The sequence below is a fragment of the Toxorhynchites rutilus genome, chromosome 2, assembly GCF_029784135.1.
Source record: "Toxorhynchites rutilus septentrionalis strain SRP chromosome 2, ASM2978413v1, whole genome shotgun sequence".
Classification (NCBI taxonomy): Eukaryota; Metazoa; Arthropoda; class Insecta; order Diptera; family Culicidae; genus Toxorhynchites; species Toxorhynchites rutilus.
The window spans coordinates 223,521,151-223,547,493 of NC_073745.1; the positions used below are offsets into that span (position 1 = coordinate 223,521,151).

General features: G+C 35.1%; 1 protein-coding gene across 3 annotated transcripts; it reads right to left on the reverse strand.

Moving 5' to 3' along the window:
* Positions 1-2,443: 2,443 nt before the first annotated feature.
* On the reverse strand, positions 2,444-25,673 carry LOC129769271 (uncharacterized). 3 transcript variants are annotated; one of them, XM_055771397.1, is made up of 4 exons: positions 25,237-25,673; positions 15,572-15,703; positions 3,967-4,251; positions 2,444-3,909 (listed from the first exon to the last, which is right to left on the reverse strand). In XM_055771397.1, exons 1-4 carry the CDS (start codon positions 25,309-25,311, stop codon positions 2,908-2,910), a joined length of 1,494 nt encoding a protein of 497 aa, XP_055627372.1. In that variant the 5' UTR covers positions 25,312-25,673; the 3' UTR covers positions 2,444-2,907. The 3 variants fall into 3 exon arrangements, 2 of the variants coding, with proteins under 2 accessions (XP_055627372.1, XP_055627371.1); XR_008741848.1 differs by having other exon boundaries at positions 2,447-2,630; positions 2,685-4,251; positions 25,237-25,670; XM_055771396.1 differs by having other exon boundaries at positions 2,446-4,251; positions 25,237-25,670.
* Between the last annotated feature and the right edge of the window lie 670 nt (positions 25,674-26,343).

The window sequence follows — 26,343 nt, forward strand, 5'->3', positions numbered from 1 at the left end:
TATTCCTTGACAATCCCACCAAACACACAGCAGAACCTTCCTGGCCGTTAATGAGGGCTTGGCCACCGTCTGAGCCGCTTCAGCGGGCTTCGACCACGACCGTTTGCGCTTCACGTTGTCGTAAATGACCCACTTTTCATCGCCAGTCACCATCCGCTTCAGAAACGGGTCGATTTTGTTGCGATTCAGCAGCGATTCACATGCGTCGATACGGTCAAAGATGTTTTTTTGCGCCAACGTGTGTGGCACCCATACATCGAGCTTCTTTGTGAATCCAAGCTTCTTCAAATGGTTAATAACGGTTTGATGACTTATCCCCAGCTCTTGGCCGATGCTACGGCTGCTACTATGTCGGTCTTTCTCGGCTAATTCAGCGATTTTGTCGCAATTTTCGACGACAGGCCTTCCGGAGCGTGGCGCATCTTCGACGACCTCTACACCAGAACGAAAACGTTGAAACCATCGTTGTGCGGTGGAAATGGAAACTGTATCGGGTCCATAAACTGCACAAATTTTATTGGCAGCTTGAGATGCATTTTTGCCTTTGTCATAGTAGTACTGTAAAATATGTCGGATTTTCTCCTTATTTTGCTCCATATTTGCGACACTATAACTCACGAACGACTTAACCAAACAAAACACTGTCAAGGACTTTATTATAGCGCGTAAAAATACCTTTCCAACAAGCTATAGTATGACTCGATACAATGAATACAACTAGAACTACGCGCTTACAACGACACCTCGCGGAAATACCGCAGGACTTTTTTGACAGCCTAATATATAATACTTCTGCTTTCGAAATATCGGCCCATGTCATAAAATGGTGAGAGATGGAATTAGAATTCCTTCGGTTTCGGTTATGATTTAAAATCTAAAATGGCCAGAAGAGTTTGGAGTAGTTGAACAAGGTCTTTATGTTTCAGTTTCCAATCTTTTGAATACGTGCTGCAGTCAACTTATTTAAAAAGGATCCTTCTATTCTTCCTAGAAGGATCCTTTTCAGCATCAAACGAAAACGAAAACTTACATTCGGATGATCCTCGAATTATTGTAGTCACGACCAGTAGGTGCGATGGTAGTTTCGTATTAGTGGTTATTCGTACTGATTGATGATTGTGTTCAATTCGAAGATCACCGGTAGATGATCCGACGACTTCTTTGTAAAAACCTTATGTGTTGTAAGTACCCGCGTGACGTTTGTCAAAGATATGTCCAGGATGGAGCTGACTCCGGTCGGAATAGTGTCCGGAATGAGTAACTGTTGCTCCACTTTGTTCCATACTCCACGACGTCTCTGACGGTACGTGTCACCCTGTAGAGTAAGTTGATCTGGAGAATACAAAGGAAATCAACGCGAAAGTGTTACCGAGAGAGTATTGGGAATCTCTTGGTGGTTCCGAAAAGATCAGTTTACCTATGCGGGGTAGTGGAATTTAAGCGAAATAACACCAACCAAGCTAAATATTCTGCGTTGTGTAATGAGTATATTCGATCCATTAGGTCTTCTATTGCACTTCCTAGTAACGTTTGCATTAAAAAATGAACAAAAATTGTCGATTTTTCATGGGTTTACCTTCACACGCACTGACGAATCTACCCATGCAGCGCCAATTACAGTAACCAATGAGTCAGCTGAAAAAAATTGACAGCTCTATCAATCGAACTCAAACCGTGATGGCGAAAACAGTGAAGCTACTCCGTTCAGAAGTGTGCGCGTTCAAAGAACGGTACCCCGCAGCGTCGAAAACGGACATCATGCGGCACTTTGTGGACGCCGCATACGACGGTTCCGGCATTTACAACATCTTGGCACTATTGGACAACAATCAGGGCATCGAAAGAAAGCCCGGTTCCGGACGGCCGACGATCCTGAGCGACAAGAAGCTCCAAAGGATGCTGAAGGGGAAGATCGAGCTAAAAGTGGCCGGCCGGGAGGTCGGTGCAACCGGCCAAACAGTGAAAAAGTACCTGGCGAACATGGACACACACGTCAGGAAGCGGAAGTTCCGTCCACTGTACTCGGAGCTGCAGGCAATGACGCAGCGGCTGACTTAGATGGTCAAGTCGATTTTCCCGGCGATGGCGGTGGTGATGGAGGACGAGACCTATCTCACTCTGGATGGCAACGACTGGCAGGGCACTTCGTATTTTACTTCCCCCACGTAGGAAGTGAGCTCCGAGAAGGTTCTGCTATGGCTGACAATCAGCGAGAAGCGGATGTCAAAGCCGCTCTTCTTTAGCTCCGGACTGATCATCATGACCTACGTTTTTCTTTTGATTGACCCTCCTAGCATACGTTTTCATTGACCGAGAATCAATAATTTTGTTTTGAGGATGCTGAATCAAATGACTATTGAAACTGAATGAATTCGAAGAAACAATATTTTCTGGAGTTTTTTCATTTCAATATATCTTTTTTACTCTAAATAAATACCAATAGTGCCTAAAATACACAATAGCAAAATTACAGGGACTCGCACACTCCATGACACCGTGTGCGGGTATACGAGTATACAAGTTATGATTTTGCGCGCGAGTACAGGAGGGTGAAAACTTTGTTTTATTGTCTAGTACTACATTCTTTTTCTAATGTCTTTTTGCTACAGTCAACGTTGGTAGTCCGCAGCCTAAAATATAGATCATAAATAATTAACAAATACCTACGATTTCTTCAATCATACCAGAATTCCACAAATAAGTACATTAGACAGACGAATGCAGCAGATGATTTTGAAACAGTTTCCAAATTTTATTTTCTTCATTTCTTTTTTTTTTTCGCAAAATAAATTAGTTTACTTAATCCTACAATAACGTCAACGTTTTCCATAGGACTACGGTGGTTGGTTAATCGTTGCATCCAGCGTAATAAAACTATTCGCCGCCGTCACACATTGCTATCGTTGCTCACGACGAAATGGCATCCGCCTTGAACAGGAATGTTTTCCTCCGCCTCAATGGTGGGGCAGGAACTCCTTTCCTCAGATTTGCTACCGTTGAGACGATAAATTCAGGGAGCACTGATTTCTGGGAATCTACTGGGAGTTGATTACTGGTTAAAGAAGACTCTTGGTGAGCCTCTTCGTTCAGTACAGCCTGTGTGGGTATCTCTGACTCTACCGCCGCAGGTGATGATTGCTTATCTGCATCCAATATCGATACCTCCTCAGTTCGCTCATCCGAACTCTCAATCGAATCCTGCACTTGTTCGATTGTGGGACTCTCTAGCACAAGAGATTCACTCTTCTTTGGACTTTCCTCGCTGCTGTCATCATTTAACACAATTTCGGATACAACTTGTTCCAGAAGAGGTTCCTTTTCATGTTCTTCGATGGCTTGAACTTCCTCTAACTTATTTTCAGAAATGGGTTCGGTTGAAACCAATGTATTCGAAAGTTTTTCATTATGAAGCTCCGGTTCCAATACATAGTTAGCATCGTGTTCGATGGTTTCGGTTGGTTCAGCAATGATCTCATCCGAGTCATCAGAGTGTTGTTCAGCCTCTTCAATATCCAGAGCAACAGGTTCGAATTCCTCGATCGTCTGGACATCATTGGTGTTCACTTCAGAATGTTCTTCTGGCTGTTCTTCCTCCACATGAATAAGGAAAGGGACTGTGTTCTCATCATTCACATTTGAATCAAGTTCATTTGTCTCAATAGTTTCCTTTGTTGCTTCAAGTGCAATTGGCGTCCTTCCGTCTGTATATTCCTGATTGGACAAAGATTCACCGTTGACGTCTCCGCTTTCATCGCTAACCTCGATTTCTTGTGTGTTATCATTTTCCTCTTCAACATCATGGAATACCCTTTCCGGCTCTTGATCAGTGGCCTGCTCATCCAGGACTTCATGGGCCGTATTCTCACTTTCATCATCTTCCACAGGATCGAACACATCGGAGTTCACCTGCTGGTGATCAAACATATTTATGAAATTGTCATTCACGGGCATCGCACTGGCACCAACAACTTTCTGTTCCTCAACAACGGCCGCTGCCCTTTTCGGTGGCATCAACTCCTGCGAAGGCATTGCTGCAGCTGGGGCTTGTTCATTTTCGGGTTCGGATTCACCTCCATTTGCTTCATTTTCGGAGCCGGTGTCCCCCTCACCATCTGGGAAGAACATAGCGGAATCCTCGCACGGATATCCTAGTTGTCCTTCGTGCACACAGGTTTGATACATTTGACTGAACAAAGTCTTCTCAGCACAAATGAAACTGAAACGGGCTCGATCCTGGCATCGGTGAAAAATCTGAAAGAATATCAAAGATGATAATGGTGAGTGAAGAGATGAAATTCTTACAATAACAGTTTTGAAAATAAGGTATGAAATATTTTCATCTATTTTTTTTCCTCTACCATTTCTCATCTCATAAAATCCATTGTAATTTTTGCATTATAAATATTACTATCATATCACAAGCCACCTAATTTTACAAATGCTTTATACTTGACGAACTGAGGTGTAATAGGTTCGCTGACCATGGGCCATCATTTATATAAAAAAAATATATCCAATCCACTAATATTTTAATGGCATCAAGTGGACGAATATCTCTGTTATTACCCTGAACATCATCATTTAACTGAATTCAAGTCTTTCCGAGTTAAAAAAACAGGATTCATCTATTTGAACGGACTATAACATTATGAAGAACAATGGCACCATCAGTTTTAAAGTTCTAAATGAACAAACCGAAAACACCAGAATTGACCGTTAAAAAGGCTCCAGTGTTATATCATGAAAATGCCGCCAAGACATTCTTACCACGATTTCTGGTCTAAAAAATGGTTATGGAGACAAAATCAAAACATTTAAAATCTAACAGTTCATAATTTTGAGATTTCCTGTTGGATTTTTTATGCGACACTTGTTTGATCAAAATGTATCGTGACTTTTGAATTTTTGCGGGTTACGTATATCCTATTGTTGTTTTTTTGTTGCGTTATGTTCGTACTCATGTCTTTCATTGAGGCTGACAAGATCCGCCATTGCTTTCCTTGCACGTGTTTTGGCTCGTTTTCATAATATATTCGATTTTGAAAATGACTTTGTTTATACTAAAAACGATGGTGTAAATTATTTACTTTCTTGGAAAGAAATACTGCTTGAATACTAGTGGAAGCTCACTAACAACAGAGTCTAATTTTTCAAGAACAAACATATGAAATAGAACTTGAACCACCTTGAATAAGACTCTTGGTATTATTTTTTTTCTGTATTATAGTGTCTTTCAACACTTTTGGCTGGTTCGTCGCTTTAACTTCCATTTTTGGAAGAATGTCGGGAGTGAGAATTGAACTCGTGACCTTTAGCGTGAAAGATATGGATGTTACCACTACGCCAGATCGCCTCCATTTCAGATATATGTACTTTTAGACTCTTTAGGTTCAGAGTATATTTTTCCATTACCAGGAACATTCAGCCTGGATTAAGATAAAGTAGACATAAATTGCTACCTGAGTTTATTTATGAGGAATCTTGAAGACGAAGGGCCACTATGTGTCTAATTGTTTCACACATCAAACTCACATTGTATGTACTTGTGAAAATTCAATAGAGAATAGAATTTAAAGGCACATTTTTTTTCACCAAACGTGTTTTCATTTAGCAGCATCTCCAAATGAAATCGTCCTAAAAATGCAGATTTTAAAAACTTGTATTTTTGATTCCAATGAAAGTGTGTATTCCGTTTGGGTTGGAGGAAATATGAGTTTTTCACAGCAATTGGGAATTTTTTGACTCAAGCGTAACTTTTGAAAAGGGCGTATCGATTTTAATAAGAGAAATCTTTGATAATTTATATCTCAAAAACTATGAGTCGTACCGAAATAGTGTCTTAGAAAGAGTTATAGAGTATTGATAGTACTCTTTTTTTATTTACAAAATAAAAATTTAATTTGCAATATCCGAAATACATATTTTTTAATTTTTTTTAAATTTTTTCATACAAAATAGAAGTCACGAAGAAAATAAAAAAAAATGGCCCAGGATGGTAAAACTATTTTTGACGAACTTTGTGCAACATCGAATTTTTAGGAATTTTCGAAACTTCGAATTTTTGTTTGTTAACAATCATTTTTAGCCATAAATTATGAATCCTGATGTGATTTAAAACAAAAAAGGTTACTATCAATCTGCTTCTAAGTGTAGCCATTCTCGAAATATTTAAAAAAATATTTCTAATTTATTGTCTTTTTTATAGTAAATAATCTTTTTTAATATGTTTGTCGTGTTATACCGTGATGTTCATGAAATTTTATGAATTTGCTTATAATTTCCAAAAACTTTTCCAAATACATCATCATGGTTCATTATTTGACTCAAGCGTAACTTTTGAAAAAGGCGATTTGAGTAAGAGAAATCTTTGATAATTTATATCTCAAAAAATATGAGTCGTACCGAAACAGTGTGTTAGAAAGAGTTATAGAGTATATATATATATTGTTGGCTTAATTCGAAAAAAATATACACTGAGAAGAAAAATTAGTACTCTTTTTTTTTATTTACAAAATAAAATTTTAATTTGCGATATAAAAAAATATGTATTTTTTATATTTTTTTCAATTTTTTAATATAAAATAGAAGTCATGTAGAAACTTTAAAAAATGGTCCCAAGATGGTAAAACTATTTTTGACAAACTTTGTGGAACATCGAATTTTTAGGAATTTTCGAAACTTCGAGTTTTTGTATGTTAGCGTCATTTTTAATCACAAATTATGAATCCTGATGTTATTTAAAACAAAAAAGGTTATTATCAATCTCCTTCTGGATGTAGCCATTCTCGAGATATTTAAAAAAATATTTATAATTTATTGTCTTTTTAATAGTGAATAGGCCCTTTGAATATGTTTGTCATGTTATACCATCATGTTCATGAGATTTTATGAATTCGCTTATAATTTCCAACTTTTCCAAATACATCGTTATGTAAAGACATATGTTTAGGAGTTACGTTACGAAACATTCGAAGACATGTGGGTTAATACAAAACGTAGCGAAACTAAAAAATCTTTTTTATCTTAATACAAACTTCAATCAATCAAAAAAATTGTTGGAAATTATTAGAAAATTCATAAAATTATTTACTATAAAAAATATTATAAATTAGAAATATTTTTTTAAATATCTCGAGAAGGGTTGCATTTAGAAGGAAATAATAATAACCTTTTTTGTTTTAAATCACATCAGGATTCATAATTTGTGGCTAAAAATGATTACTAACATACAAAAATTCGAAGTTTCGAAAATTCCTAAAAATTCGATGTTCCACAAATTTCGTCAAAAATAGTTTTACCATCTTGGGCCCATTTTTTAAATTTTCTACATGACTTCTATTTCATATGAAAAAATTGAAAAAAATATTAAAAAATACATATTTTTTGATATTGCAAATTAAAATTTTTTTTTGTAAATAAAAAAAGAGTACTAATTTTTCTTCTCAGTGTATATTTTTTTCAAATTAAGCCAACAATACTCTATAACTCTTTCCAACACACTATTTCGGTGCGACTCATATTTTTTGAGATATAAATTATCAAAGATTTCTCTTACTCAAATCGATACGCCCTTTTCAAAAGTTACGCTTGAGTCCAAAAATGAACCATGATGATGTATTTGGAAAAGTTTTTGGAAATTATAAGGTATAACACGGTATAACACGACAAACATATTAAAAGGGATTATTTACTATAAAAAAGACAATAAATTTGAAATATTTTTTAAAATATTTCGAGAATGGCTACACTTAGAAGCAGATTGATAGTAACCTTTTTTGTTTTAAATCACATCAGGATTCATAATTTGTGGCTAAAAATGATTGTTAACATTCAAAAATTCGAAGTTTCGAAAATTCCTAAAAATTCGATGTTCCACAAAGTTCGTCAAAAATAGTTTTACCATCTTGGGCCCATTTTTTAAATTTTCTGCATGACTTCTATTTTGTATGAAAAAAATAAAAAATTAATTAAAAAATATGTATTTTGGATATTGCAAATTGAATTTTTATTTTGTAAATAAAAAAAAGAGTACTATTTTTTTTCTCAGTGTACATTTTTTTCATATTCAACCATCAATACTCTATAACTCTTTCAAAGACACTATTTCGGTACGACTCAGAGTTTTTGAGATATAAATTATCAAAGATTTCTCTTACTAAAATCGATACACCCTTTTCAAAAGTTACGCTTGAGTCAAAAAATTCCCAATTGCTGTGGAAAACTCATATTTCCTCTAACCCAAACGGAATACACACTTTCATTCGAATCAAAAATACTCATGTTTTGTCATTTGTCGATTTCATTTGGAATTGCTCTTAGTCCTTCTACTTATGATTCACCCATTATATAGTACAGTAGTATAGTAGCATGAAATAAATCTAGATTCAATTTATCTATAGCTGCTGGTAATATTTCGGTTTATTATTGATGTAATGAAGAAATATCTTGATCGACATGCATCTGAAAATTAAGCGAATTTTAATTCAACTGGAAATTGTTTCAACTGGTTCCAGTACTGGAAAGGGGGAACAGTAAGAACACTTCGATTCGAATTTGGTGTATTTTTTAATCATGCATTTCAATCGTGCAAACACTTCTTACTTTGGAGATGTGAAGAATTCCCAGCGTTTATAAACGGTACCTTAATCTTTCCATCAGAGATTTCGGGAACAAATCGGTGAATTCACACACAACAGTCCAAAGACCCACGAAATGAGGCGAATTGTCGACATACAAGGATACAGTATCACCCAAACAAGATGATAAGCAACACTCCACGACTAATGCGAGAGTACGTGGGTCGTTCACGACGTTTCCATCAATCATATTCTATGCAGGGTTACCATATCTAGAGAATAATCTGTAATTATACAGATTTTTCTGACTTTCCAAGAATCCAAGAATCTGTAGATACAGATTACAGATTTTTCTGGTTTTCATACAGATTTATAGATTTTTTGAAATAACGAGCCAATATTAGTTATGGCTTGAGCTCAATAATATTTTTTTCCTAACACACCAATTTTATTCACATATCATTCGAATCAGTCTGAATGAGAGCCATTATATCATTCATACGTAGCGTTTAGAACTGCTTTCTCATGTTCAATCTAAGGCGAAAAAATGCAAAAATCTGCGTCATCGGCTAGCCTTTCGATAAATAAATAGCATTTTTTCTACTAAAGCACAGTGAATACGAATTTTTTCGTGGATACCATCAACATCGTCAAATTCATAATAACTATGCCAATCAATTATACTAAAGCTAAGATTATGCTTCAAGATTGAACTTATGAATGTAATCCTTTGCGGTCGTATCAAATTTCGACATATGTGTCGTACTGGTCGCATTTTTTTTATGCGAATAAGCTGTGATATGAGATTATGAAGGATGAACCAGATTCCTTTATGTTTTGAAAACTTCTGATAAGTATTAACTAAACAATGTTTTTTATGTTTATGTTTTAAAAATATTTGCTATAATTCTTTTTCGTGTGATATCTTTTGTATGTAACATAAAAATAATTAGTTTGGCGTCTTTCGCCTTTTATTTTTCTGATTGAACATACAGAACAATGCTCTTTACACCTACACAGTACCGCAATACATGGAGTTTTCGATTAATCCTTTCCTTAGGGATGGCAATTTTTGTTTATACTGAGTACCGTTATCCATTATTCCTAGTAGCACCGATTTTGAATTGATGAATTGTTGCATGAATTATAATATTAGTATACTTCTTTGCTGTGGTGGCTGAAAGCAGACAAACCACCGTAAAAAGCGGATACATATTTCGATACAGATTTTCTGAGAAAAAACACAGATAAAAAGATTTTTTGAGACCAAAAACACAGATTTTATCATGGCATCCCTGATTCTAAGTCGCACATAAAGTAAGATCGAAACAAAATTATATATAATGACAATCGAATGATACATTGTGTACATCTAAAATCGTATAAAATACGAAAACCTCGATTTTATTTATCACTACAGATTAAGTCTCAATTCGGTGTAACAAACATCCGTTTTTATGATATACACTATCGTAAAATCGATCTATGCGGAAATATATAAATTGAATCAATATAGTATAACGAAAAATTGTATTACAGCCGTTGGAGAAGCGTTCAACAGTAAATCATACAACAGTAAATGTACAAGTTTTGACCGCGCTTCCAGATAGTCCTGCGAGACAACTGTTGCTTATCATCCAAACAACCGGAGTTCGAATCCCATCATATATCATATATACAAATGACGGTTCGTGAGGTTATAAAAATAATTATAACTTCATGAACATTTTCCGCCATTCGTTTTTGTGTTTGACTGTAGTGAATCATATATGACAATAGTCGTACTAGATGCGTGTGTATGTCTTACATTCATCCAAACTAATTCGCAAGCGATTGTCATGTATGTATACCTCCTCCACTTCTGCATGTACAGGTCGGACTCGATTATATACAGATTCGATTACATGTGATTATTGAAGATTTTGCTTGAACTTTCGCCAGGAATTGGTTCTATCGATATTGCAAATTAAGATATTGTCAAATTAAGAAGCATAGAAGTTGTGTGTCAAAGAACAAATTGTAGAGCGGGTAGAGATCTTTCAATTTGATTGATAGAATCAATCAAGTTTAATATAAATTTTCATGATAAAATTAAAAATTACGCATTAAAAATTATTAACTTTCAAGTTTTTCACTTCCAAAATGTTATTCAAATCCATTAATTTGGATGTTCGTTACTATATCCTCTACAAAATTTTCTCATCTTTCAAATGAATGCAATAGAATCGTCTTCCGTAGCGTATGAGGCAACAGAGTCCGAAGCAAAAAAAAAGTTCCTATAACTCTGTCATTGTTGAAATTCGAACATATGCGTAGAAGGATTTTTTTTTCATCAAATATGATCATCTGAGAGAATCTGGATAAATTTATTTTTTCATTTGAGAAAGGTATTTTCTGACTTTAAGGGGATGAATCAAAAATCAAATTCTTCTTTTATATAAATTAAATGAAAAATACATGCATAAAAAATGGATATAAATTTTTTTTTCAATCCGATTGTATAGAGGATTTGATTATACAGCCATTCCATGCCAAACCGATATAGTGTTTCTCAGATTGTCGTCAAAAGTGGTAGTTTTGTTCTTTATCGCAAATTATTAGAATCGTATTTTTTTTTTTTTTTTGTTAGGGTGATCATTTTCATTTTTGGGTGGTCCGAAAAATCCATTTTTTCGCATTATTGCTAAAATTACTTTTTTTAAAAATTCGTAACTTGTGAACTACTGAACCGATTTAGACAATCGACATATCAAATTAAAGCTTATAAGCTAGTTATTTTTGGAAAAATGCTACGCTCTAAGGTTTTGGTTGTCTATATCTGTATATATCGGTACTCTATCGGTTTGTCATGGAATGGCTGTATATACAGTGAAAAAAAATCGGAGACTGTATATAATCGAGTTCGCGCTGTATAAACCAGTTAGGCGCAACATATACAACCCAAAATATGGTATATATCAGGGATGGCCAAACGGTAGTCCGCGGTCTATCGGTCGCCCGCGTAGGTATTCCTAGGCGCCCGCCAGCTGGTTTAGGATAGGGTCACCTTCAAACGCAATTGATTGAATATCCCTCCTCCTTTTTCCGTGATAATTTTTTAAGATGTTTTTGCTAACCTCAATAACACATATTATTTGTAAGAGTAGATATTTCTTCATTAAAGTTTCCGTTTTAATATTTTATTTCAAATAGTTGGTTATTTAATATTAACACATCCAGTTGATCGACTATAACTTGTAACAAAGCAAAAAATTTCCTATAGGAACAATTTAAGCAATGTTTTCTCCAGGCATATCATTTGTTGAATGACCAATTGAAAATGCTGGAAACATTCGGAAGCAAACTCAATTTTGTTTTTATTGATATTCGAAACCTTATAATTAATCTGAGCTAAACTTTTGGAGAAAATTTCGCTTTTGAAGACTGCGAATGCCAGTTTTAATGAAGTATTGTTACTTTGATATTAAAACTGTGATAAGTAATGTGAATTAATTGCGCAGATTTGTTTCAAGAATTATATTCATGAATAGAGCAACTAGTGAATGAGAAATTAGAAAAAAATTAAATATTGACTCTATCATGTAATCCAAGTTAAACAGAATTTTGCTCGTTAGCTCTATTTTGCTGTTATAGATACAGTCAGGTGAAAGCTGTCGGAATAATTTTTCTAGCTGTTTAGTTTGCTTGTTATATTCCTGATGTTTTGCTTTGGGAAACATTTCGGAAATGTTTCAAAATATGCAATTCGCAGACGTTCGAGAAATAACTCGATTCGATAAGATTCTATCGATTAACAAAATACGAAAATTTACAGCGATCGATCCGTGGAACCCAATTTTCCACTACTCGGTCACACAATTCGACCTGAATGTTGCGATTTTCACGTTGGATGTTGTCTCTGAGCTCTTCTAAAGTTGCTGGCTTGATGGCATAGACCAGTGACTTGATAAAGATCCATAAAAAGAAATCCAATGGCGTCAAATCGCATGAATGAGGCGGTCAATCGACAGATCCATTTCTCGAAATAACACATTCACCAAACTTACTTTTGAATACATCCATTGTATTGTGTGCTGTGTGGCAAGTGCCACCGTCTTGTTTAAACCACATATCATTGATATCAAGATCTTCCAATTCTGGTCGAAAACAGTTAACCACATGATTTTGTGATAAAAATCATCTTTTTTTTTTCAAGATTTGCCAGAGCCCAATCGGAGAAGTTTCGGCGCTTCATATGGTCAAGTGGCTTTAGTTCTAGAGTCAATTTGCCCTTGTAAGAATGTAGCCCAAGAACTTTTCGCAAGATACGTCACAGTGCTTTGAGAGATGCCCAGTTCTTGAGAACGCCGTCCATTTGACTGATTTGGGTAATTCCGGATGAATTTACTACTTTCGGTCGAGATATTTTCGTTGCTTCGTGCGGGGCGGCTTCTCGTTGACACGAGAACATCCTACTCAAATTCTGAACTGTCGTGTCGTTCACACGAAGACACAAAACTGTGAAGTCGCTAACCCTTTACCTCTAGGTAATTGAGGAATATAATAATCATCTCGGGTCTATTTTTATGGAAAATAACTGCTTTGTATGTTCATAAATGATGATTTCCTTAAAAAATCAACTATTTTGATTGATGAAACTTTACAAAAAACAAAGTAATACTTATCAATTGTTTAGTAAAAGATGATTATTTTTATTATTTTTATTTTTTTTTAAATTTAATTATATCTTTTTTTGTTTTAAAAAAAGTTTCGTATTGCAAAATTACAGAAACACGCACAGTCTGTGACATACGAGTTATGATTTTGCACGCGAGTACAGGAGGTTTAAAACTATGTTTTATTGTCTAGTACTTCATTCATGGTAGACCGCGGCCTAGCATTTGAACATTTAGCCGTTATGCCCAAAAGTTCGGCCACCCCTGGTATATATGATGCTGCATATACGCTAGTTATACTAGTTATTGTTTACTGGGTTGTAGACCAAGTTTGACTGCATCATAAAATACCAAAAAGAAAACACTTCGTTTAACAGGCGATTTGCAGACATGTCACTACGGGAAAATGGCTTAGAGATAGTAAACCACTAAATCCGAAGCTCCATCAAAACATTTTCCTGTATTTCTGTATTGAACGTCATAATATATTTGTGTCCATTTCACCATTTATATTGTATGATTGAATGCACAGGACCAGATGGTTTGAACAATTTCCACGAGTCTAGGCCACGATGATGATTTTATCGAGTAGACTAAGTCCAATGTTGCCTTCACCAAGTTCAATTCCGAAACAACATAAATATCTGATGGAAAATTATAAATAATCTTACATAAACATAAATGACCCGACTTGTCGAGTCGAAGAATGGTGTGCCGTTTAAAGTTTCAAAACCCACACGAAACTTTGATGCAATGTAATGAGGTGACAAATCCAATCCAAAAAAAAATAAGACAGTGTCACTTTTAAGCCATAGTATAGGGCGGGTACATGTTGCTGTGTGACAACCTAAAATTACAACTAAAATAGGGCTCCAATTCGCTTCACATCCCCTTATTCTCGTGACTTGGCTCCCTTCGACTTTCCCCAATTTGGAGAGATGACTGGCGGGAATTTTTTTTATTCAAACGAGGAGGTGATTTCAGAAAAAATGGATATTTTTCAAACTTGAACATTTTCTTTTATTCGGAAGTGTTCAACAAATTAGAGCTGCGTTGGACGAATTGTATAAGCCTAGAAAGAGACTATGTTCAAAAATAAAGAGGGTTTACCGTAAACAATTGAGTAGTTTTAATTTTTGTACGAAACGACCCTCGTAAACATAAACATAATTTAACTAAGAAACTTGGATTTAAAAGGAATTGAACAGAATGAAATTAGAAATTTTGAATGAAATTAGAGACATTTAAAAGTAATGTAAACATAGTAATAATAACGCAATGAGATTCTTATTTTACATTTATTCTCTTCATCTAGCAGAGGAAATTTCGTCACTCAATTGAAATCTGTATAATATTATCACTGTGGCAAGAGTCCTACTCCACGAAATCGTCACCAACCGATATTTCAAATGAAACATAAATGAATTAAAGTGTTATAAAATAACTTATACTTCTTTCTAAAGCTATAAGTTAAGAAGAGAACAAGTTTTTCTTAGAACCCATACATAAGTAGGATAATCGGGTACTTAGTAAATACAGGGAAACTTCGATATAACGTACCCTCGTTATAACGTACCCTCGATATAACGTCACTCGATATAACGTACATTTTACCTCGATATAACGTACACATTTTCAAAGTGTGAAGGAAAATTTTTTTTAATACTTTTTTTCTGATAGAACAATGAATTATCCATATTGTGATGCTAAAACAAGTTTTGTGCCTTCAATCAATTCCGAAATACAACTGGTTTTGTGATTCCGGATTCTAAATGAATCAAGCTTTAATCAACAGTACGAAGGGAAACATCATGAGAAAGGCTGGCTTCGTCTTCTGATTGAAGTTATTCATTAACTTTACTAAACAGCAACACAATAATGTATTATAGACTGTGAGTACTTTATTATGCTTCGATATAACGTACAATTCGATACAACGCACAATTTTGAAAGTGAAATGTACGCTATATCGAAGTTTACCTGTATGTTGTCTCCGGAACTCCTAGCTTTAACAGTAAATATAATACACGTGAAAAAGAACTCATAGTGTTACATTCAACGCTGACATTGAAGTCAAGTAAATGTTCAATGCAATGCAAGAAATCTAAATTATCACCTATGTTGTATATTTATTGCTATGATCCATTAAAACCAAAAGTTGGCTATAAAAAGAGATATATCCTTCCAATGACCTCCCATCGCATTCATGTGGCAGTAAAATGGAGATATGGATACAGATCAGCGATATATCAGTCAGGATCCCTCGGACCATCCTCGCAGCTATTATTTTATTTTAATGAGCTCTAGCCCTTGCACCAGTATGTAAAATTCACGACTCACCTGACAGTCATTATCAATGTCAACGTAGAATCCGTCGGTTCGATTCGCACATACAAATGAATGGTTAATGTCATCACGTATCTCCTCGGCACCGGCGGGCAGCACGTACTCGTATGCTTTCACTCGTTCCCTCTGAAAAAAGCATTAAAAAAACGCAATGCGAAGACAAAATAGACCGAATTAATTGGAAGTTCATAAAAACGATTTCTAATAAGGGTTCCCCTAAAGGGTAACCCGCTCGTAATAATAATGAAAGGGAAATCTCTGACAGCGTGCCGAACTATCGTCGTCTGAACATTGTGTGAATGCTAAACGTCGATGATTCAATCTCTGTGTGCTGCCTTAAAAATTTGGTGGCTATGTGGCAATTAGCGGAAAGTAAGAGTCTTCGGTATTACCGCGCGATAGTACTTGCAATTGTGAGAAGATCCGAAACGGAAGCTGATATGAGGTAACAACAGATGGAGGAAAAAATGGCACCAATCTATCCTGTAACAGTATTAAGCAACCGATGGGTGTTTCACGGAACCCTGAAAATTAAGCTTCAGATACTTGGTTGTGGATATAGCTCTGAACCAACTGATTTAGGGGAAAGTTGGGCTTGTCTGTTTAGACACTGGTCTAGACACGTTTTCCTAATAAACGTATGAATGTAGCACATGTATACGGTACATTCGCACGCAATATGGGTATACACATATATAGTGCATACTACTCAGCTAAGTGTAGCTACCAGTTCTATTTTCACTTATCATGAGATCAATTCTAAAATAATTTAATACTAGCTGAACTTTGCGCGAGAATTTAGATACGATCAACTGACTTTGAATTGAAATCTAACTTGATATACCATTGACGGTAATGTATAAGATTCACTAGAATCAGCTATTGTATGAATGTGGTCGAGTATGAACAAACCCCCTTCTCCTCTACAAGAAAAGAATCCCTCATTTCATGTCCCCTTTCTATCAAAGAGCTCAGCTCAACACAGTACGGATTTCACCTCACAGTACATTCAAGTTCGAACTCAAAGGTGCTACTTCTGCTATTCTGTATTTTTAATCATCCTTCGGCATGCATTGGAAAGTAACCAAAATCATTTTTGGCAAAAATGAGTTATCACCGGCTTCGATTGAGAAATGATTTTGATACGGAACATTTAGCTATCCGTTGTAGGTATCCCCAATGTCATAAAGAACGGGATTATATATTAACCCGTGGAAACTAGGCAAAGGATCGACTTCAACTTTAGAGAAAATAATCCTTGCACGAGAAAGAACACATATTTACCTTTGATAAAAAACTAACTATTGGAACAAAAAATTTGTGGCAATATAGATCTCAATAGTATTTTTTTCCCTACTCACAAATTTTGTTCATATAGCATTCGAATCAATTTGAATGAGAGACATTTTGGCATTCATGTGTAGCGTTTAGTACTGCTATCTCATGTTCAATCTAAGGCGAAAAGATGCAAAAAACTGCGTAATCGGCTAACTTTACAATAAATAAATAAATAACACTGTTCATATTTTCCGTACTAAAGCAGTAAATGCGAATTTTTACGTGAATAGCATCAACATAGTCAAATTCATAATAACTATGCCAATTAATGATACTAAAGCTAAGATTATGCTTCAGAACCCTTAACACTTAGCGGTCGGAATCATTTTTTTACTTGAAAAATCAGTGATATTAAACTTTGTGAGATTATGAAAGATGAACAAGATTCCTATTCCTTTTTCCTAAACTTTGATTAGTATTTACTAAACAATGTTTTCATGTTTATGTTTAAAAAATATTTGCTATAATTCCTCTTCGTTTGATATCTTTAGCACACAAAAATAATTGGTTTGGCGTCTGTTGCCTCTTATATTTCTGTTTAAACATACAGAACAATGCTCTTTCCATCTACACAGTGCTGCAATATATGTAGTTTTCCATTGTTCCTTTCCTCAAGCATGTTCACAATCGTTTCGTTTTTTAGATTTTGCATAGGGTCAATACAGATTTCGATACAGTTTTTCTGAGAAAAAACTCAGATAAAAAGATTTTTTGAGACCAAAAACACAGATTTTATTATGGCAACCCTGCTAGTGCAGCTAGTTATTTTTTTAATATACAGGAAAACCTGTAATTGTGCGGTTTTTTTGTGCGATCTTTTTTGCGCGATTTTTGTTTGTGCGGTTTTCTGTTACTGTGCGGTTTTTTTATGTCCTATTTTTTTTTTTGGGCGGTATATGAAAAGAAACATTTTTGACGAAGCAATCGTCCATTTAGTTTATTTCCATGGTTTATATGCATTTCTTTGCGAAAAAGCATATTTGCGTCTAAATTATCCACTTCTCAAATCATTACCATCCTTCCATGAAATGCTCTAAGTTGCGAATGACTTGTTGCTGTTAGAAACAAGTTTCGATATGCAACTAAAAGCACAACCGAAAAGGTAAACTGTCCCATCGAAAAGCAGAAAAACAAAAGGAAATCCAACGGTGAACGGCGCGGATTTGGATTATTTTCTTGGAGGAAACTTTTTTTTATGCGGTCCCTATCTACCGCAGAAAAAAAGTTTTTTTTTAAATTGCGTATCGAATACGATTTTTTAAAGCTACTGGTGAAGTTCTTCGCGTTTTTTTGTGTAGTCCCTGTAGGTTTGCCTGTATAGACATACAATGAAAAAAATGAAATTTGTGTTTTTCATCATTTCAACTTATTGCATTTTCAAAGAATTAAAACAGAATTTTCGGCCGGCGCTCCGAAATCGCGGTTTTTCTACGTAAAAACAGCTCCCAAATTAATATCGATAATTTACTTCTTACAAACATGTCCGAAGAAACTTTTGAATAGACGAAGCTAAGTGAAATACCGATATCACAAAGAGGAGATTTCATGTCTGCAAATTAAATCAGTTCGTGTTTATTTGTAAAACTAGTTATGTATTAATTAATTATCAGCTAGATAATCGACCAACTCAAACCTATGTAGGGGAATGGGGCGGGATCTTCATTACTATTATATTTTGGCAGCTCTAAAAAATTGGATTATTCTCAACTACCTTTAGAAGGCTTTGGTTAAGCAAAATATTGAAATAATGTTCCAGGTGCAGCGAAATATATATTTTTTGTGGGTGGCAATATAGTTGCCACGGCTTTTTAAATGGGTAAGGAGGTTAACTTATACATCCAAAACTATCGGTTAGAAAACTGCAACAGAAAATAACACAGCATTACTCATACTGTTTCTCATAATTGCCGAATAATGGTACGTCATTCAAATACCGCTAGACCGCCATCAGAAACAAGTTTTATTTCCTCAGGTACTGGAACTTCACTCTTCATTAGGTATAAATTAGAAGTGTAGTTCACTGTTGCAAATCGTTTCCAGTGATTATGCTATTAGTGACCTACTTAATGGTTTAATAATTGTTACAGCCAGCGTTTCCGTTCGTTCACATCCTAATTGTATATTACCTACAAATGCGCCAAAGATTTATCGGCAAAAGTCGCTTGGTATACAGGTAGCATATAGAGAATTGATTAGGAGGTTATAGAGGATCATATTTGATAGAAAAAATGTATTCGAATCGCATTCAATGAACCTAACGCAACACTCAAAAACGGCGAGGTAAAAGGTCGAGCCAGCATGAGAACCCTCCTATGACTCTTTCAATACCACATTCTTTGAAAGACGGTCTGGGATGATCCTTTCAATTGAAAACGCGAGCGTCCTTTCACATGAGAAATGAAACATATGACGATGATTATGAATATAGTCCAATCAAGCAGTTTCAATTGTCAACGATAGCTTCTGTTTTCCAAATTTAAAGGAAACAAAAGTACGAAAAAACGAAATAGAGGAGAATAGACCGATTCCACTTCATCCCGATAGACTAAATTGAATCGATCGAAAGTGGCTCTAGTAAAAGTGAAAAACCAATTAAAAAGCCATTATTTTTGAAAAAAAAACAATCCGAATTCGAATCAATAGTTTAAATAGTTTTCTGCGAGCAATATAAAAAAAATTGAACGATAATCGTTTCTGATAATGGTTAATTATAATTTCAAAAATTCAATGTTTTCAAAACATTGGTTCAAACAATATTTTTTAATTATTTAAAGAGCATTTATCAGTTATTTTCATTGATCTTTTAACAACTTTAATTTTTCTTTTTTCATACTAATACATATTAAGAGTTTCTGCTCATTTCATTATCATACAAATCACTTGTAGATGTCGGCACCGTACGTTCGTAGTCCTGAAATAGTTCAGTACATATAATATCGATATCTCTTCTCTGTTACAGTAATGGTTTGCCGAGATCAGAAAATTCGAATTCGCACCATTTCTGCCAATCATCTCAATTTGGTTAATCTTACACGATCATTGATTTCTTTCTGATGAAGTAATTTCATTATTAATAATCGCGTAAGGGCTATAAGCTTTTATTTGTGTCACCATTTCGCATTCAAATTTCGTTTTCGTTTTCAAAATCGTTTTCAAAAATCTGTCACTACTGCTCGTTAATGTCATAAAAGGTTACAAGAGTCGTATGGAAGTGATCCCCTAAGTGGCTCATACACGCTCAATATTATTGAAATTGAACGTGTATTTCTGTGTATTTCTATTGTACGAGATCTAAAAATTTAGATATCCATTGTGCAATCTTGAAAAACATTTCATTTTGCACAACATCCAATTTCATTGCACAAATTCGACTGTTGTGCATTATTTTGTATATTTTACATGTTTTAATATTTACATATTCCAATATTTTGCATGAGTGGACAACCTTCAATAATATTAGATTGGGGAGAAGGTTATCCATTAATTCCTCGGTAGCTGGCTTTAGTGATCAATATCTCACATAAAGCTCCCCAAACACGCACAAAACCATTGTACGAATTTATTGACTTTATTATTGAAGGTTGTCCACAGACGTACAATATTATGGCGTCACAGTTATATTTGTGCAATGAAATTGAATCATTTGGGGATGATATTGAAGTCGGTCCTGAATATTGTGCAAGGCTGGCTTCTGACGTTCAATATTTCATCGCAAGTACTCGTTGGAACCAGACACTTGATATCCCATAATGCCGGAAGTGAACGATTAGTCTCAATAAACTCGATAATAAAATCTCCGTCGACTTTTTTGATGACCATCACGACACACGCGTCCTCGAAAAACAGTCTGTGAAATTTTTTAGGATAACACTCACTTGACACCCGAGACGATGTAAATGTAAACATGAGCTTTGACATTAACTGACACCATATTGCACAACGTCACACATAGATCATGCAATATTGTAAGCGTTGCATAATAAATATCTAAATGTTTTGTTATCATACAATATATTGTACAACATTTCAATATCTGAAACACACCCTCAATATTATTTCACAACCACCTATGTTGTGCAATAATATTGTAGATGTATGGGCCGCTTAAGGTGAAGGTGGAAGCTAGCCACAAATGGCTGCCACAATGGCGCTCATTTCTTTCATCTACCTCCCTCACCCCTCACCCGAAAATCAATAATTTTGCGAACTAGTGTGAAGAAAATGATCGTTTTCGCACACTTCCCACCAAGTAATATCAACCAAACTCTAATCGATTACTCACAAGATATTAAATTTTCATCTGCTGTCGCACTGTATAGTGAAAAACGTCGGAAAACTCGAGCAAGTGCTCTGAAAGTTAAATTTTCATTTTTCAATCCTCGGCAATGAATTTGTTTGTATTGGTGAAAGCATCGTTATTTTTTCGACACTGATGCCAGACAACATCATCGAAACAGCTATAAAAACCACTCAATAAAATGTTATTCCTGAGTCATAGCGTTTCATATCATGAAAATCAATAGAATAAAATTGTGTTGATATCAATACAATTATTATTTTTACGTTTAATGAGTCTATAATGTATGTTTTAGCAACTTTAACATTGGGTAAGAAAATTGTATTGCAGAGCGGCTGCCTATGCTTTCAAAATCAAAATGCTTCGACCAACGAAGAGAAGGGTTAAGGCTCTCCAACGTGAATATGTGAAAACAATACGATCAACGAAGGAAAATATTAAGGAATTATTAACATCGAGTTGCTATGCGGAAGAACGTGTTAATACCAAAAGAGCCCCAATTCGCATGTGTTATAAATTTGCTCAAGTTATGCTCGCGTATAATCAGAATTTTACTTTATATGCAAATGCGCCTTTATATATATATATATATATATATATATATATATATATATATATATATATATATATATATATATATATATATATTTATATTTGCAATTGTTCATCGGAACATATCGTTCATACATTTTACTTCAGTATTGAATTATTTTTTTTTTCAGATGTATTCAAAGACTCGTGTCAATGAAGCGCCACACAGTCTGATAAGTAAAATTAATCTATTTACGTGTGTTTCGCTCTTCTCTCACAAACACTATTACCCCATTTATACACGTGGGTTTACCGATACTACTACAATGGCTAGCTTCCACCTTCCCCATAATGTCGAACATATAATTTCAAGTTTAGGCTTGTTGTAAAGGTGACATTTTCCACAAAAAGAAATTCTTTTCCTGTTCTTTGATTGTTCCATCCAGTTGTGAGTTACAGGGTGTTAACAAAGAAAAAATACGGTACATTTTACACTTTTTATTTTATAAAGGCGAAAATGTAAGCCAGTCCGCAGAAATTGTGAATCGTGTATATATAGTGCCAATACTGCAACAGTAATATACGTGCAATTTAATTATTTTTTTTAAATCTTTTTTTTAGTGCATTAAACATTAAATTCAGATCTCTACTTTCAACTAATGGATCGTTTGAATCTAGCGATTGACCAGAAACGTCCAAAATTGGCCAACAGAAGAGGCGTTGTGTTCCATCCGGACGACACAAGGCCACACAATTCTGAGAGCATGATTGGGCTGTTTCAATGCATCCACCAACAGTTCGGACCTGGCACCAAGCGATTACCACCTTTTCCTCGTATTGAAAAATTTCCAGAGTGATAAGAAATCGGGATTAAGAGAAGGTTGTTAAAATCTATTGCTAGAGTTTTTCGTCAATAAGGACCAAAACTTCTATGATAGAGACATTATGAAGCTACCTTTAGAATGACTCAAATTTTACATCAAAATGGTGCCTAATATTAAAAATAGTCTTTACCCAAAAATAATGGATAACTTTTTCCCCAACCTATTATTATGCATACATTTAAATGAACTTTAGAGCATAAAGCATCTCTAAAACAAACAAAGAAGGAAGGAAGACGGAAGTGATTTAGAACTTAAGAAACATTTGCTCTAGAAGGATTTTCATCACTATTTATAAATTGAATTAAAATTTAATTGAAAAGAAATGAACATACTATAAGCTATTCGTTTGTCATACTTCAGCAGATACGTCAATTTAATTATGAAATAAGTATTGTTAACAAAGCGCTAAATGCATTGGAAGCATACACATGTTAGTCAAAGATAGTTTGGGAATTTATCCTATCTCTAAGAAAATAAGTTGCCACTAAAGATGTTTAAATATACTGAGTCAGTGGTCAGTGCTGTGTAGAAGGTAATAAAAACTCCGATCTCTTAGCAAGATTTGATTTTTCAACAAATTCTATCGGACCTGGCCGTTCTATGGATTATCTATATCCTGTCTGAAATCAGAGCTAAAACCCTGGTAAATATCGATAACTGAAGCCAATTTGAAAGCAACATCAACACTAAGACAATCTAAATTATTGATTACATCTTGTAACAGAATAACACGCAGCCTACTCAGCTTGAATAAGGCAGATCTTAGTACATAGTTTAAACTATCGGGCGAAAAATAGTCTGCAGTCTGCGGGAACTCTCTTACTGAGTGAAATTTAATTTAGTCCACGAATACTGCGGATTCTGGGAAAGGGTGTTCTTACGTCTGGCTAGATGATTTTTTTTTCTCTATCATAGTGACTTCCAACACATTTTGGCTGATTCATCCCTTTTACCTCCATTTTTGGATGAATGTCGGGAGTGAGAACTCGCAATCTCTACGTGAGAGGTACACTACGCCAGGTCGCCTCCACTGCGAGATATGGTCTGCTGAACTAAAAAAAGACAAGAAACTTCATAAAGGAAGTGATAACTTCTTTGTTTTATTCTCTGAATGATCCAACCAACTGACCGGGCATATATAGAAAAAAACTGGAGTGCCCTACAATAGATGAAACTAATAGTCGCAGCGGTTAAGACTCCTACAGAAGAAGCATACGAAGATTTTTTTTTGTGTTTTTGTGACCGCTCAACCAATTGTGTTGCCCAGTTGCAAAACCGGCCGACTCCAAAAGTTTGAGAAATACGTTTTTTCGTTTTTTTTAGACCTTAGATACATTTTTCCACTTATTGGTAGTGAGAAACAGCATCAATATTGATCAATTCCTTATTAAACGCGCGTTTGAAAATCATGATGTGCTGCAAAACAGGTGGCATGATGCAACAGAGAATCGTCTTTCGTGTAAAATTGGTTTTTTTAGAGTTGGTTGGTTTTGCAACTAGGCGACACAATTTACCATTTGTTAAGCGCGTACCTCAGATACTTATCCTTAGGTGAACTCTTAAAAAGGATTTGTTTTCTTTTGTGTTTTTCGAGGTGTCAGACTAGAGGAGACCCTAGCTTTTTATATGATTTGATTTTTCATAACGAAAATTCGGTAAGTTTTGTGTTTCAGTTATTGAGATAAATATTTTTTATAAATATTGGGTCATATGATCTATTTATTAAAAATACGACCGAAATACATACCTACCTGATTTTTTTATGTGTTATGTAAATGATCTAACCTTACCAAAAATCAAGCAAGAAAAACAAAAAAAAGACAAAATTTTCGTCTCGAATAAGACATTTGAAGCGCAGTGTATCTGGAATTTTTTGTAAAAATATGGAAAAAACGGTCTGGCGGTTTTGAAGTAAGAAATTTTTGAAATTGATTTAATCTCGTTCTCACAGTCAGCATAAGAATGGAAAATATATATATATATATCCTGTAAACAGGATAATAAGCGTCCAATGAGCGTTACGTAAACAAGTCTCAGCTTGCTGAAAATAATATAAAACTAGTTTGCCTCAAAAACTACAAAAACAAACATTTTCGATGTTTTCGCCCAAAAGAAGACGTTTAAAGTATTATGGGGCATTTTTTTCTGAAAAGTCTTCTGAAATACTCTTCCACAATTTAAGATCAAATGAGTATTTAATTTGTAGAAGAGAAGATATTAACAAAAGTCGAACGAAGTACAGAAATAGAGTTTAAAGTATTATGAGTTTGAACAAACGTGACGGAAACTATTTAAATATTTTATGTCACTTTTCGATTGTACACTACACTGATAAAAGTTATACCAGCGAGTCGTTAATTTCTGAACCCTAATCTGGAATTTATCAAAGATTCCCATTATCATCAATTATTTTCAATTAAGAATTGCAACCATCTTTTAGCATTCAGAGATTCAGATTATTCATATATGATCAACGGATGAGTTCTCGAATTTATTCACAATAGTGGATTGAATAAATTCCCGGCACTTAATATTTTTTTCAGCACACATAACACGCATCACTTCAGAGGATTTCCTTTTCTTAATGTATCCTTCCATCGTTCACTTACACGCGCTGGCAGTCTTCGGGCTTGACACAATCCAACCGTAAGAACCGCTACCAACAGTAATCCAACTCGACACATCGTCCTTCCGATTTTGTTTATGTTCAGAATTTATTCTCGGTTCTTTTTCAAAAAGGTCGCCACTTCCGCTGTGAATCAACCAACAGCCAAAATATCACATATAACCACACACTGTGTCCTGTCAGTTCCGTTAGGTTTCCGTTTCACGTTGCACTAGAATATTCATCCACACTACCGGGCTGCCTTTTTTCGGTCCGATGGCTCAAACTATTATGTGCAAAAATTTCACCGAAGTAAACAATTTATAGTGAAATTTATTGAAAACCAACAACACGAGTGCCCATGACCATAGCAGAAGGGAATACGCGCGCGGCGAGGGTGGCACAGTGTTTCCGTAGTTATTTTCGGTTGTCACTTAATTTCATTCCTTTTTATATATCGTCGCGACTCAGGAGCGGTTGCGGACTGTTGACGTATGGCAGTGTGGCACCAGCCGAGACCCTCGTAGGATGGGACCTTTGGTCAGTGTTGGTGGAGTGCCCGGCTTTCTCATACACATTGGTGGGCCCTCGTCAGCATGGCTCAATTGTATGCTGAAGTACACGATGTACGATACATGCTAATGAGCATTTCGCCGGTGGAAGTACCCACGAGTGAATGCTATGTTCAAAAACTGTTGGTGCCAAACTTCGACCGATCAGTGGAGAGAAGAAAGCACAGCAGCAGCATCAAAAATATTTCTGGAGTACGTACAGTTTAGAACATTTTGAGAGCCTTAACCAGCAAAATAGATCAATGTTTCTCTCGATATGTTAATCAATCAATTACCATTTCACCTAGTATTGCCATATTGCCATATTGTTAGTTTCATCTTAAAAGGTCTTTTGAAAATCCGAGAGAAGCATTTTTTTTCTGGTATATTAAACAAATTTCCCGTTCATCCGTTGTCGTGTTTTCTGAACTATTCAAGGCTGTCCACGAAATCATTGCACCACAGTCAAATCATCGCCAAAAATGATCACGTAAATCGATTTAAGAATACTTTCTAAATTTTTAAGCATATTTTTAAAGGAATAACTACTAATATTTCGT

Bases quoted from the DNA above. Each gene is read 5' to 3' on its own strand.
- LOC129769271 (XM_055771396.1), bottom strand. From the start codon at position 25,311: ATGTGTCGAGTTGGATTACTGTTGGTAGCGGTTCTTACGGTTGGATTG. The intron at 15,704-25,236 runs GTAAGTGAACGA...TGCTTTTTTCAG, and splicing joins CCCGAAGACTGCCAGCGCGT to AGGGAACGAGTGAAAGCATA. The intron at 4,252-15,571 runs GTGAGTCGTGAA...ATATTCTTTCAG, and splicing joins ACATTGATAATGACTGTCAG to ATTTTTCACCGATGCCAGGA.